At 47.7% G+C, this 14401-nt stretch overlaps 5 protein-coding genes across 5 annotated transcripts; 3 read left to right on the top strand and 2 right to left on the bottom strand.

Annotated features, from left to right (window-relative positions):
• Positions 1–274: 274 nt before the first annotated feature.
• Positions 275–2331, bottom strand: I302_103290 (isocitrate dehydrogenase, NAD-dependent; the record flags this gene model as incomplete). The annotated part of the gene is made up of 13 exons (XM_019188662.1): positions 275–367; positions 450–501; positions 565–668; positions 734–812; positions 879–931; positions 991–1093; positions 1150–1228; positions 1285–1339; positions 1399–1568; positions 1764–1893; positions 1960–2046; positions 2118–2195; positions 2278–2331. 13 exons carry the CDS (start codon positions 2329–2331, stop codon positions 275–277), a joined length of 1137 nt encoding a protein of 378 aa, XP_019048224.1.
• Positions 2332–2871: 540 nt separating this feature from the next.
• I302_103289 (uncharacterized protein) lies at positions 2872–4555 on the top strand (the record flags this gene model as incomplete). Its single annotated transcript, XM_019188661.1, has 6 exons — positions 2872–2994; positions 3061–3234; positions 3294–3422; positions 3493–3577; positions 3633–4437; positions 4498–4555. The coding sequence occupies 6 exons, from the start codon at positions 2872–2874 to the stop codon at positions 4553–4555; spliced, it is 1374 nt and encodes a 457-aa protein (XP_019048223.1).
• Positions 4556–5152: 597 nt separating this feature from the next.
• On the top strand, positions 5153–6394 carry I302_103288 (uncharacterized protein; the record flags this gene model as incomplete). The annotated part of the gene is made up of 6 exons (XM_019188660.1): positions 5153–5179; positions 5252–5622; positions 5741–5846; positions 5908–5982; positions 6091–6200; positions 6295–6394. The coding sequence occupies 6 exons, from the start codon at positions 5153–5155 to the stop codon at positions 6392–6394; spliced, it is 789 nt and encodes a 262-aa protein (XP_019048222.1).
• Positions 6395–9746: 3352 nt separating this feature from the next.
• Positions 9747–12913, top strand: I302_103287 (uncharacterized protein; the record flags this gene model as incomplete). The annotated part of the gene is made up of 3 exons (XM_019188659.1): positions 9747–9853; positions 9915–11443; positions 11514–12913. 3 exons carry the CDS (start codon positions 9747–9749, stop codon positions 12911–12913), a joined length of 3036 nt encoding a protein of 1011 aa, XP_019048221.1.
• Positions 12914–13477: 564 nt separating this feature from the next.
• On the bottom strand, positions 13478–14398 carry I302_103286 (uncharacterized protein; the record flags this gene model as incomplete). Its single annotated transcript, XM_019188658.1, has 4 exons — positions 13478–13593; positions 13665–13735; positions 13831–13973; positions 14045–14398. The coding sequence occupies 4 exons, from the start codon at positions 14396–14398 to the stop codon at positions 13478–13480; spliced, it is 684 nt and encodes a 227-aa protein (XP_019048220.1).
• Positions 14399–14401: the final 3 nt, after the last annotated feature.

The following is a 14401-nucleotide window of genomic DNA, read 5'->3' as shown; positions in this document are numbered from 1 at the left end:
CATGCACGAACGTGCAACATGGCTGCTAGCTCATCATCAAGCTGACGATAATGATCTTCGATCCGCGATCCACATCTCCACACATCCACGCAGACGACTCTTCCACTTTAGCTTGTGAAAGGGGTAATCAAACTCGATCAAGCTCGACGAGTAACGGTGTCGCGTGCGAAAATGCGAATGAACGGTCTGGTCGTGCTTGTTCATTGATTGATCCATCACCCTACCCTACATATGAATAAGATATCGCTGATTGAATTATGATAATATTTTACTCTTACTTGAGCTTAGCAAGGATGGCATCGGTGTACTCTCTCGTACCGGCTTTACCACCTAGATCTCGGGTGATGGCCTTACCTTCGGCGATGGTCTGTCATAGTGTGCATCAGTATATAGTACAGTGTCTCGAAGCAGGCATCAGGGACGAGGATCAAACGTCAACGTCAACTCACAGAAAGAGCAGCCTTCTCGATCTTGTCGGCAAGCTCGAAGAGACCCATGTGTCTGAGCACACAATTGTCATCAGCGTCGTCGCTCAAAGCTATTGTCGCAGCTGATATGACTTACCGAAGCATCATCAAAGAGGAGAGGAGGAGGGCGGTAGGGTTGGCGAGACCTTTACCCTCGATATCTGGGGCGGAACCGTGTACAGCTTCGAAGATGGAGGCGTCCTGTTTGGAATAGTCGACATCAGCTTCAGATCAGTTCAGAGTGCACAGCCAGTTGAGATACTCACTCGACCGATGTTACCTGATGGGGTGAGACCAAGACCACCGATCAGACCGGCTGACAGATCGGACAAGATATCACCGTAACTGAACATGACGGATCAGCTTATATCCTCTGACTACAATCTCATGGGGAAGCCCAAAGAACCTCACAGGTTAGGCATGACCATGACTCGGTCGGCGAAAGGTGTTGGGTCGGTAGCGATCTATAAATTCAGGTATGAGTCAGCTATTCATTCCTTCTGGAAAAGAATGTTAGACCCACTCTCAAGCAGACTCGATCAAGTAAATCCTCATCATAAGAAATGTTAGGGTATTCCTTGGCAACGGCTCGACAAGCGGTCAAGAACATGCCGTCGGACATTTTCCTATCTCAAAGGCATCAGCTTCTAACACTATACATCTGGACAGCTGATATACATACATGATGTTGGCCTTGTGGACGGCGGTAACCTTGTTTCGACCGTTCTCAGAAGCGTAGTGGAAAGCATATCGAGCGACACCTGATTCCCGACAAGTCAGCTAAGATGATTACGCCTTCGTCGAATGTCCAGCTCACGTTCAGAAGCTTCTCGGGTGATAAGTTTGATACTTTGTACGACACCGTCGACAATCTATGGGCGCCATACGTCAGCTGATCCCCCGCAAAACGTACGACTCGAATGCAGCCCACCTCGTGTTCAATACCTGAATATTCTCCCTCGGTATTCTCTCGGATCAATACGGTGTTGACGTTGTCATAGGCGGTCTTGTAACCTTGGATTGAAACACATGGTCGTACGTTGGCGAAAAGAGAGAAAGTTCGTCGGAGGGTAAGATTGAGGGATACGTGACCTTTTCCGACTATAGTTGACAAGTGTTGTCAGCAGAGCTTATGTAACCTCCACGATAGACAGTGATGTGTCATATGAATTTCGTGGATCAGAAAAGCCATAATGACCAGGAAGGGGAACATTAGATAGGCTGGAGTTGGTGTGAAAGAGCTGGGAGTATGGTACAGGCGAGAAGTTCCCAAGTGAAAGGCTAAGCAATACTCACTGGGAGTAGCAAGAGGACCCTTAAGAGCGACAGTGTTCTTCTTGATCGATGTTACAGCATCATCGGGAATGACGGTTTTACCATCTTTGAGGATGGGGGTAACATCTACTTCTTCCCACTTGATAGGAGCCTATAAAGATGCACAGGAGTCAATATGTGCGCCAGTCGTCCCCAACTATGTATTGTGTCCACTTACTTTGGCAGCAGCGAAGATCTCCTTTACACTTTGAGCAATCTCGGGACCGATACCATCACCAGGAATCAAAGTAACGGTGTAGTTTCCCTATACCATATCACAAGTTCATCAGCTCCACCTCCCGTTCCCTTCCAATTTGGGGTCTCGAAAAAGCTCACATCTGATCCTTTCTTACCGGCGAAGGCGGAGGTAGGGGTGGAGGATCCGAAGGCGGAGTTGTAATGCCTTACAGGAGCCTGAAAGCAAGATGAAGATGTTTAGCTCTTTTTGTTTGTCAGATACGAAGGGAGAAAGCGAAGTGTTTTGTCGTTCACTTACCTGGAAAGAACGGAGAGAAGAGACTACGCTTCGAGATGCTGATCGTGAGAACATTGTGAGTGTGTTTTGAGGATGTACAAGGTGGAGATGACCAATAGACCTTTTTTGAGGATGGGATGTTGGTATGAGATGTAGACAAAAACAGAGAGAGTTTAGGAGGTGCTCCGTTGTGAATATGGTGTTGTACTTTCTTCTGCTGGGTCCTGTATGATGATATGCTATGATATATCTGATTGGACCTATTCGGCCGAGTAGCGCCGGGAGAAGACGTTTTGCACGTGGCCCAGATGGGAATAGGCATCGACAAATAGCTAACTCTGACAGGCGCGTGGGGGACAGAGCCCTTCGATGTCACGTGAGCATTCGCCACTAATAACAAACGCAATTAAAAAGTTTTCAAGCGGCGATGACCGGTGCATCAGATTTTCTAATTTGTGATTTTTTGTAAACTTTGGAATTTCCGATCCACCCACTCCCATCCCCTCCTCATCACTCAACTACCTCTCCTGCTTATTCCCCCTCTTATTCTTCTTTCTCTATCCTCTTATTCCCCCTCCCCTACCCGTATAAAAACATCCAAAAAAGTCAATCAAAATGGCCAAAGCTGCTAAGTCCGCTCCCCCTGCTGTTGCCGCGAAGGACAATGCCGATAAAAAGGCTTTGAAGAAGTCCAAGAAGGATGGTGAGAAAGTAGCTTCTGCTCCTGTTGCTGCCAAGGTGAGTTGTTTCCATTTGAGTCTTCAGTCCGCAGACATCATCGGCTAACGTTATGACCATCGACAGGAGGAGAAGAAGTCTAAGAAGTCTAAGAAGGCCAAAACCCCGACTCCCCCCCCCTCCGAGAGCTCAAGCTCTGAATCCGAATCCGAATCTGAATCCGAGGATGACTCTTCAAGCGAAGAATCATCTTCTGATGAAGAGGAGGCTAAACCCGCTGCTGCTGCTCCCGCCGCCGCCGTAAGTACTTCTCGCCTGCCTGCCAGCGCTTCTCGCTAATGCATTCTTGTTTGCTGCAGAAGGAGGAATCTTCCGATGAGGACTCATCTGATGAATCTGAATCTGAATCCGACTCTGACGAGGAAGAGGCCAAGCCTGCTGCCAAAGCTGAAGAGAAGAAGGTAGAAGCTGAAGAGGAGAGCGATAGCGTAAGCCAGATCTGTTTTGGGAGTCAGTCTTGTCTTTCAACAGAGGTAGCTGACATTACCTTCGATATAGTCCGAAGATTCCGATTCTGATGACTCTAGCTCAGACGACGATGAAGAAGAGACCCCAGCTGCTAAGGAGGAACCTAAGACTAACGGTAAGTCGCTGCATCTGTCAACCGCTTTTTGACATACTGACAAAGTCTGCTCTAGGTAAACGAAAGGCCGAAGATGAGGAAGAAGTTGCTGCTCCTGCTCCCGCCAAGAAAGCTCGAGCTGAAGACGAAGAGGAAGCTTCTACCAACGTATTCGTCGGACAACTATCATGGAACGTAGACAACGATTGGCTCAAATCAGAATTCGAAGACTGTGGTGAAGTTGTTTCCGCCCGAGTCGTATTCGACCGAGATTCCCAACGATCAAGAGGTTTCGGTTACGTCGAGTTCGCCGATCTCGAATCATCTGCTAAAGCCATTGAGAAGAACGGTCACGAGGTTGACGGACGAGCTATCCGAGTCAACTACGCAACTCAACGAAACCCCCAACAAGCCGTTGAGAAGCGAGCCAAAGCTTTCGGAGACCAACAATCTCCTCCTGCCGAGACTCTCTTCATTGGTTCTTTGTCATTCTCCATCACCGAAGATCAAATCTACGAAGCCTTCGGTGAACACGGTGATGTCCAAAGTGTACGATTGGTCACGGATAGAGAGACCGGTGCGCCAAAGGGATTCGGTTACGTCCAATTCGGTGATGTCGAGCAAGCTACCGCTGCTCTCAACGCCTTGAACGGTCAAGCCATCGCTGGACGACCTATCAGAGTCGACTACGCTCCTCCCAAGAGAAACGACGGTGAGCGAGGTGGCTTCGGCGGTGGTCGAGGTGGTGGTGGACGAGGAGGTGGTAGAGGAGGAAGAGGTGGATTCGGCGGTGATCGAGGAGGACGGGGTGGCGGCCGAGGTGGTTTCGGTGGTGACAGAGGAAGAGGTGGTGGTAGAGGACGAGGTGGTCCCCCCAGAGGGTGAGTCAGCATACCACAGTAGACCGGATGAAAACTGACATGTTCCTTTCTGAATTTTAGTGGTGCCCGAACTGGCGGTATCGTCAAGGCTGAAGGTTCCAAGGTCACTTTCGACTAATCATCTCTCCTTCTTCCACTCCAACATTCTACCTTTTCATCTTGCACATTAATCCATTTTATTGCACCATCAAATACAAACATGATACCCCACCACCATCAAAAGGCCTGTCATCGAATTTAGGCAACAAAAGTTTTACATTTTCTTGTTCTATCTAGTTTTCGGGTTACCAGGTCAATTAGCTTTCTTACATCTAAATCTACGATTAGACGTTTCCTGTTACTGCCACTGTTACTTTGTGTATGCATGATAATCTCAGCCTGCTTTTGTCTGTCTCTTGCTGGCATGAAATGTCCTCCTGCTTGTGAGACTATATATGTTACATATATCGGCGATCACCGGTAGAGAATGCGTGCCGGTATGACGACGTTGACTTTGACTTTGTTCGAGTACTTGAATTTGATCACATCACAGAGAGGACCTGATAGGTATAACAACCAGATGTACCTATGCTCAATAGACTTACTCACTTGGCTTTCATAGTGATACCAGACCATACAAACATACACAATGACTTCGTTCCAGATAATACGCTCCACGCGCCAATCAAGCAAATTAAGGACCGGTGTTCGAGCTCTACATAGCTCAGTCATAAGAATGGACGACGAATCGTTGCGGCTCAAGGTGGGTTCCAAATGTAAAATACATCCAGTCTCGTTCTATATCTATCCTCAATTGACTGAATTGGACATATAGGACTTACTAGCCAAATTCCAAGACCCCACATCACATTATCACATCCCAGCAGGAACGAACGGACCAGAACACGAAGAGGACCACTCGTCCTCTAGAGATCCCAGGTTATTCTCAAGGTTCAAAGCTGGACGAGATCGTCAACTGGCCAATAAACCATCTTCAGCTAGGCTAGGCGTACCTGAGACGAGACCTTCCATACAGTGGTCTTCCCCCTCCCCTGGCGGTGGGAGGAATACTCCGGATGATAGACCGTGGTTGGATGAGGGGAGTCCTTCCAAACAAAAGGCGCTGGAATATTTCAAAGAACAGGGGTATGATACGGCTGGGGTGTTGAGCTGGCCTGTCGCTTGGGGTGACTGCGATACGTATCGGTGAGTACGCTCTGTAATCCCAGATCATTGCGTGCTGTCTCGTACTATGGTCACCACGGGAGAAATCGTCCAGTGTGTCATTGAGAGGGAGAGTGATACTAACGAAGTTTGTTATTAGCCATGTCAACAACGTACGGTTCTTAGAGTGGATCCAGTCTGCTCGTATACGCTATGCTGAAAGTTGGGCGGGGGATATGCCAGAGGGGTATATGCAGAAGATGATGGTGGGTCCATCTTCTGTTACACTGGAAGTCATGCTGAATTATCGTGTAACCCGTGTTGTAGGCAGGAAAAGGTACTGGATTTATATTGAAGGATGTTTCCATCAAATACATTGCTCCTGTAAATTATCCCGATACTGTGAGTCCTGTCTCATTCTCCTGAATGGCCTCAGCTGCTATCGTTGTGTGATTATACAGGTGTTTTGTGAAATCATCAAGCTGATCTTAGGTAATTGTTCTTCATTAGGTGATGGTGACAAATCAGATACATTCCATCAACCCTGAAAAGGCATCGTATGGGCACAAACACCTGATATGGTCCTTGAGGGACGAAAGAGTAGCTGCAATTGCTGATAGGTAAGCTGGCTATCTCTGAACATCACCACCGCCAATCCTCCCGTCAAACGCGAAGCGAGAAGAGATACTGATTTCTTATGATTGGTATGGATAGTACGATCGTGATGTACGATTATGATAATCTGAAGAAGGGAAATATGAGCGACGAGTTTAGGGAGTTACTGGAGAACGTGGTGGATAGTTATGGCAAGTAATCCTAGGCGTTGGTGGACCATTACACATATTGGAATGGCATTTTCGAACGATATCACGTGCACCAGTCTTGACTTAGTGTCCTCAAGGTGCTACGAGTTGCTCCAGTTTATTCTGGTCCGATCAGCATGTCGCACGTTCGACTCAGACCTTCAAGAAGATCGATTATTTGATATTGTTGATGTCCTGAGCAGATACTAACATGTTCTCGAAGATATATCAAAGCCATGACCTTCTCTTGGTTTCACAGAATAAAGTCGCCGTATCCACTCCAACTCTTTCCATCTTCTCTCCCCATGCACAGAACGCATCTGCACTCCGCATATGTCTACCTCACAGTCGTCCAGCGTGACCCGGTCGAGGAAATCGCAGTAGATGCATAGCCTCCTTATCTTAGCACAGCCAAAAGCCCTCGAAGCCACCTACCCTCCTCCATCCTCTTCACCGTCACTGAAGTACAGTACAGTAGTATCGCAAAACCTCATCTTCGAGAGCTTTGTGAGCGTGCAAGGCGAAAACCTACGGCAGTGGCTTCAGTGGCGCCGGCCACACACTGACAATTACATCCGATCGATCAAGCCTCAGTGCTAGTGTATATACAAGGTACGAGGTCCACTCGACGAATTCCATGATCGGTTTAGAGTTAAAGGCACAGACGGTATGGCCGTTGACGCCGAACATACGTGGGAAGAAGTGGGCTTTGTGATATGTTCTCATGTATTGGGAGATCCATTCGTCAGCGGCTTAGTTCTCCTTCTTCATTGATCCCCGAACATCTGCTGGTTCGGATTTGATAGATGGTATGAAGAGAAGAGATCGACAGATAGGCAAAGGCACCGGCTTCAAATGGGTTTATGACGTAGGACGCAGAGTACATTGAATTTCTTGTCCGCCTTGTACTGTGATGGCGAGTATGAATCTCTCATGTCCCATGTGTAAGGTCACCATCGACAGATTAGTAACCCTCTTATTCGGTTCTCAAGCAGCTTGGGGAGACTATGATTGTACGATGAAGATCTCATAGTGACTTGTTGGTGTCACTCTCTGGTGATCTTGCACGCTGTATTGAGTGGTACGACGCACAACTTCGGTGTGAGTACGGGTACCTATCGATAGATAAGGTGTGTATGTCCGGTCAACTGGCAGACGGGTACCTGTGCCTAGGCGAGTGACGTTCTGAGATCTTATCTTCATAAGATCCGTTGAATACATTGAGATGTTGGATATTCGGGCCGACCAACGATCTTCTGATTAACCAGTCGCACATCCTGGTGTCTCAGAAGCAAGCATATACTACTTTGGCTTGTTCCCAAACGTCTTACCTTCATTCGGTATCTGTGCTAACGCCAACAGCTGTCTCCTACTCAGCCTGGTCATTGGAGACCTTTGGGGGCAATGTCTAATCCGAGACCGAGATCTGATCGACATACGACGAGATATTCCGATTCAAGCGCCACGATCCTCTTTATGCTTCTACCTGCGAAAAGTACGTAGGACAATCAATTGAGTGGGAAGCGAAGAAGAACATCCTCCGGTCCGGCAGATCGACGTTTCCATAGTGGTGTCCATTGAATCTGATCGGAACCGAATTCCAAGCCACCACCACCTTCGTCATGCCCAGCCTTCTCAATGCATCGAGCCGGAACCAACCCTCAAAATCGATGTCAACGAAGTGCGTACTCTTTTGTTACTTCTTTTTGAATCGCTTACGATGGTGCGTAGCTTATTAGGGTTATTCCGAATCATGTTTGATCGCCGTTGCATGCGGTGCATGCGAAATATACCGAGACTGCTCCAGCAGATCTCCATTCATTCAAAAGTTTCGGGGCGCTGCTCCAGCGCTGCACCAATAAGAGGCAGCTCTGGTGGATCTGGGCTTTTGGCGCTGGCCGTGCGCAGAGATGGCAGTCACTCACCTCAAATGCTACCTACTGTATCAGGCATTTGAATCCCACGGAGTAACTCTGCCTACTTGGAATACCTGTCTCGGAATTGTTGCACTACGATTCATAGGTTTTCGGGGTGAGTCACATCAATCCTGAAGATCAGTAGGTTTGCGACAATACAGGATCTGTTTGATCGACATGACATACAGCATATAAAAATTTTACAGCTACAACTGTTCTTGCCTGATTGAGAATCGGAGTAACTCCATGTCGATCTTTTATGTCTCACAATGCCGTGAATTCCGGCTTAGTTTAGCTGATTGATCGTCCTTTCCACCTTCCGTAATGCCCTTGAGACCGTTAACCGTAAAAGCGAACCGTATGGTACACAGCGGAATGCTAAGAAAAGAAAAAAAAAGGCAAAACGGTTTAGCCACTCCAAGCAGCCAAAATATCCATTCACAGCCATGGCATGTGGCTCAGGAACCCAACGCAAATCACCACCGCCGGTTTGGGTAATTGAACGGACTTTCGTCTGGCGGTGTATAACGTAATCCCGGTCGATCAGTCCATTCGAGCATCCGTTTTCCCGAATCAAACTTCTACGCTTAAGCTATGTCACTCGGTATGCCGTAACTCCTTCTTCGACTGTGGATGCAGTTGTCACGCAGTTCGATCTTAGCCCTAAGAATTTAGGGGATCTTCGAGAATAAGATAGCCCTGACCTTGAATAAGGTTTGTTAGGGTAAATAAATGGATAGACGCCTGATTACCAGACGCGATTCATATGTATCGGATTATGGTATTTCTCGGTGTAAACATTCCTAGAATGCTACGTGAGATGCCTCCTTCGTCATTCCGAAGTAAATCGTTCCCAGGGCCAACGCGTGGCTTAACAAGCAAAATGCTGCTCGCACCGTACTGTGGTGCTACAATACAGTGCATGACAAGTAATCGGTTGGAGATGTCTCGGAACTGACTCAGATGACTCGTAATATCAGAGACCACTCTTACACCTAATTATAAGGATTGCGATGAGGAGCGAAAAGGATATTGAACGCCGGACGCCTCTTTATGCATTCCCTATTTTTCACTCTAGACTATTCCTACGTGAGTTTCCGATCTTCGCTGAGCCATTTGTTTTCGTCTATAAGTACGAGCACTTCCTGACGTCGATCATCTCTTTTCCCCTCTCTTCTTCTCAACGATTGATATCTTAACTTTGACACCGACCGGCTCGGTACTTACATATTCACTTACATACTTTTATTGTAACTCGACACTCACAACTTCTATCAACAGATCTCTTCATTGTAGATTCTGTTTTGTTCGACCACCTAAAACACACATTCTTTACAGAACCACCCACATTCCTTAACACCTCAACTTACAATAAACCTATAATCAAATCAACTACTACTATATCAATCAACTTGAACTAAGATCAAACAACGACGAATAAGCAAAGATGTTCACTCAATTATTCTCGCTCTTGCCTCTTTTGGCTGCTCTCCCAGCTGCCAACGCATACTTCATTCTTGCACACCCAGTGCTCGAAACCACCAGACTTGATCCGTATGTTCTCTTATCCCGCCTTCCCAGCCGTTCCTACTGACCGATGACCTTTTCACGGTAGTATCGTCAACCCAGGTGATTACGGTTCACACGTTCACTCCATCGTCGGTGGTAACAATTTCGACAAATCGATGACCTACGAGTCAACCCAACAATCTACCTGTACCACTGCTTCTGTATCAGTCGACAAGTCCAACTACTGGATTCCTCAGTTGTACTACTACAACCCATCGGGAAAGAACTACCAGGCCATCCCAGTCTCTTACGTCAACACCTACTATCTCCCCCGATACAGTCCAGGAGAGAAGACCGTCCGAGCTTTCCCCGATGGTCTCCGAATGATCTCTGGTGATCCCAACCGAAAGACTTTCGATGGCGATGCCGCCTCTAAAGCTATCACCTACGTATGTCTCGATTACTACAACAACCACTCTGGTGATCCCGCTTGGGCTGAGCGAAACAGTTTCTTCGAACACAACTGTCCTCAAGGTATGAGAGCTCAGGTCTTCTTCCCATCATGTTGGGACGGTGTCAACCTCGATTCCGACGACCACCGATCTCACATGGCTTGGCCCAGTGGAGGTGTTGACGGTGGTTCGTGTCCTTCCACCCACCCCGTCAGACTCGTCTCTCTCTTCTACGAGTTCATCTACAACGTCCAGAACTTCCCTTACAACAACGGTTCCGACCCCACTTACGTTTGGGCTAACGGTGATACCACCGGTTACGGTCTCCACGCCGATTTCTTGAACGGTTGGCCATCCTACAACAACGGTACCAACGTCTTGCAACAGGCTTTGGACGGTTGTAACGACAACAACGGTGTTGGTGGTGAACTCAAGAACTGTCCTCCCTTCGTACCATACCTCGACTCTGCTTCTGCTTCATCTTGTACTCCTCTCAACGACCAGGTCAACGAGGACGTAGGTTTCGGTCATTACATCAGCAAACTCCCAGGAGACAACACCATGGATGGCTTGACATCTTCCGGAAACTACTCTGACGACGGTATCGGATTCACCGACTTCAAATCCGTCATCCCAGCTGGTTACACCGATGTAGGTTGTATCGCCGAGGGTAAGACTGGGCGAGCTCTCGCTGCTGCCTCTTTCTCCTCCGACAACATGACCCGAAGTGCCTGTGTTTCTTGGTGTCAAGATCGAGGATACCCCTTGGCAGGTATCGAGTACGGACGAGAATGCTACTGTGATTTCGCTATGAGAAACGGTGCCACCAACACTACTTTGCTCGCGGCCAGTCAATGTGGCAAAGCCTGTGCCAATAACACCAACGAGAACTGTGGTGGTTCATCGACTTTGGAACTCTTCAACAACCCTTCTTTGTACCCTGTCGCTAAATACCCTACTGGCTGGTCCAGTAACGGTTGTTACACTGAAGGATCAGGTTCAAGAGCTTTGACTGGATACTCATTCGCTACCAGCTCAATGACCCAAGAATTATGTATGACCACCTGTCAATCTAAAGGTTTCGCCATTGCCGGTATTGAGTACTCTTCCGAATGTTACTGTGGAAACTCCTTCTCCACCGGTTCAGTCCCCGCCACCGATAACTGTAACATGGTTTGCTCTGGTAAGTTGTTTATCTCTTTTCTTCACATCAAGCGAAATATCGATTTACTTATATGCTCATGACACAATAGGTAACTCACTCCAAACCTGTGGTGGACCCAGCAGACTTACCACCTTCAAGTACTCCAACGCTACCGTCGCCACCTCGGCCTCAGCCTCAGCTTCCGCTTCTTCCGCCAAGGCTTCTTCATCGGCTTCCGCTTCTGCCTCAGCTTCCTCCGCCAAGGCTTCTTCGTCATCTTCAAGCGCTGTCGTAAGCTCAAGCACGAGCAAGGCTGTGAGCTCTACTTTCTCTTCATCCTCTGTCTCGAAGGGTAGTAGCTCATCTGCTCGTGCTTCTTCTTCTGCTTCGTCATCAACCTCGTCAATCGCGAAAATCACATCGTCCTCGTCCTCGTCCGTCGTCAAATCGACCTCATCTGCTGCCAAATCATCATCGTCGTCATCTTCCATCAAACCATCTTCGTCGTCATCTGCTGCTAAACCATCATCATCATCATCGTCTGCTACCAAACCCACTTCCACATCGTCATCCAAACCATCGTCTTCTTCATCCACTTCCAAACCCTCTTCATCATCTGCTAAACCCACATCCTCCTCATCATCCTCCGTCAAACCATCATCATCGTCATCTTCCATCAAATCATCCTCTTCATCATCACCCTCCACCGCTCCAACACCCGTCGCTAAATTCGCTTCACCCCAAAAGGCTTCCTCATCCGTTCCATCCTCCTCCACCTCGTCTGCTGCTGCTTCTTCATCCGCTTCGGCCTCGAGCTCAGCTGCCAAGTCATCCACTTCATCCGTCGTCGTAGCTTCCAGCACTTCATCAGCCGCTGCTTCTTCGTCACCTTCCAGCTCAGCCGCCAAGTCATCCACTTCATCCGCTGCTGCCTCCAGCTCCAGCTCAGCTGCTGCTTCGTCCTCAAGCTCCGCTGCCAAGTCATCGACTTCGTCAGCTGCTCCTTCGTCAAGCTCATCCTCAGCTGCCGCCTCCAGCTCGAGCTCCGCTGCCAAGTCATCCACCTCATCTTTGGTCCCCTCATCCACCTCCTCATCCGCCTCCGCACCCTCATCGACCGCATCCGAGGGCGCCTACATGGCCTATGTAGGATGTTTCAAGGATACCTCCGGTGGACGACACCTCAACGGAACCTCCTCAGCAGGATCAAACATGAACAACGAAGTTTGTACCTCTTACTGTCAATCCAAGGGATACGCCTACGCCGGTACCGAGTACGCTCAAGAATGTTACTGTGGTAACTACCTTAACCTCGCCCTCGCCTCCGCCGAGAGCAAGTGTTCTACCCCCTGTCGAGCTGTTAACCCTACTACTGGGGCTAAGGAGATCTGCGGTGGTGGTATGCTCTTGAGCGTTTACACCACTGGATTACAGGCCAACGCTAAACCTTATGGAACTAAGCCTGCGAACCCTACCAAGAGGTCTGGGTCTGCCAAGTTTAGATTATAAGGAAGTCAAAGTTGGATCAGGGTAATGAAGTGAATGAACAATGAGATTGATTGAGCATTTTCCTCGATTCGTTAGATTAGATTAGTTAGTATCTTAAAACACATATATAGCTTTACTTGAATGGACTATTATAGGATGGGAAAGGCTTCGATTAATATACAATGAGTTTTATAATTGACTCACCGAATGCACTCCTTATGAAATTGTTACACTTGTGATGAGTTTGAGAAAACATCGAAGGCACTTCTTGAATCAATCGGTATCATTCAGCAAACGGTAATCAATTCTATGGTCCGGAAAATTAGGTAATAGTGATTGGGGATGGATTTCACCGTTTAGGATACACTGCTATTATGATCTTTCGGTTAAGAATGTCGATCTTTGTCCAGTTGTTTGTTAAGTCTTCGCTATCTATGGGAAGTAACTGTTCTAGATGATATACATCATACATCACCAAATACAACATACCGAATATATTCTATATTCTACGTTTCTTCGACATGGAGAGATCGAAATGAGTGGGATTTGATTCCCGCCATGACAGCTTTCCTCGAGCAAGCCAATCTACACCGCCTCCCAGCTTACTCCGCACCCACACGCACCACCCTGCTTGGCCTGCGGGTTATCCTGTATCCGAAACGAGGACCCTATTAATTCGGTTGCGAAATGTATTGTCGCGCCTGGACGAGTGAAAGATGTAGTGTATCAGTATGAGCTGAGTGATAGTTGTGCCGTTCACAAATCAGCTCACCTTTCAGTAAACCAAAGGATACTAGATCAACTACTACTGGTATACTTGATACACCTTCGGGTTGCAATACGCTAAAAATGCGATAAGATAGATTAGCCTCATTAGTGTTGGAGAGTGATAGCTGTGTTTATCATGCGACGCTGATGAACAATGCAGCTACACTCACTAATCGTCCACTCCTCGTTCCTCCGTCAACGCCATGGTATATTGATAACCATGACAACCACCACTTTCTACGCCAACTCTCAAAGCTAATTTATCTTCTGCTATCAATTCGGGAGGTTCCCTTGAAGTTATATTGACGAGTTGCTGCGATCGCAATGCACATGAGATCAGCTATTCCCACCTATGTTGTACTGATAGGTAATGATATTGCTTACCTGTAATGCATCAGGGGTCAGGTTTAGATACGCTTCCTCAAGGGGTAATAGCTGAACATCATCATCCAGATACCCCTCTTCCTTTATTTCCTCTAATGATGGCGGTATCACTTTTATACTTGGCTTGGAAGGTATGGGAGGAACATCCGCAGAAGGTGAGGGGGTAGCTACAGCTGCTGCTGATGCGTACCTTCGTGGGTAATATGATGGTGAGTGGCGGGATCGAGCCGAAGGTGTGATCGTTGATATTGATCGTGAGATGGGACGAGTCAGTGTAAGCCGCGAGGAAGAGGCGAAAGTTGCTCGTGAGATTGGTAAGAGGCGATATGGGTTGACTATGAGTTTGGTAGCCATGTT

The sequence above is a fragment of the Kwoniella bestiolae genome, chromosome 2, assembly GCF_000512585.2.
Source record: "Kwoniella bestiolae CBS 10118 chromosome 2, complete sequence".
Taxonomy (NCBI): Eukaryota; Fungi; Basidiomycota; class Tremellomycetes; order Tremellales; family Cryptococcaceae; genus Kwoniella; species Kwoniella bestiolae.
Note: the sequence above shows the minus strand (reverse complement) of the source record. Positions and strands in the feature narration are given on the sequence as shown.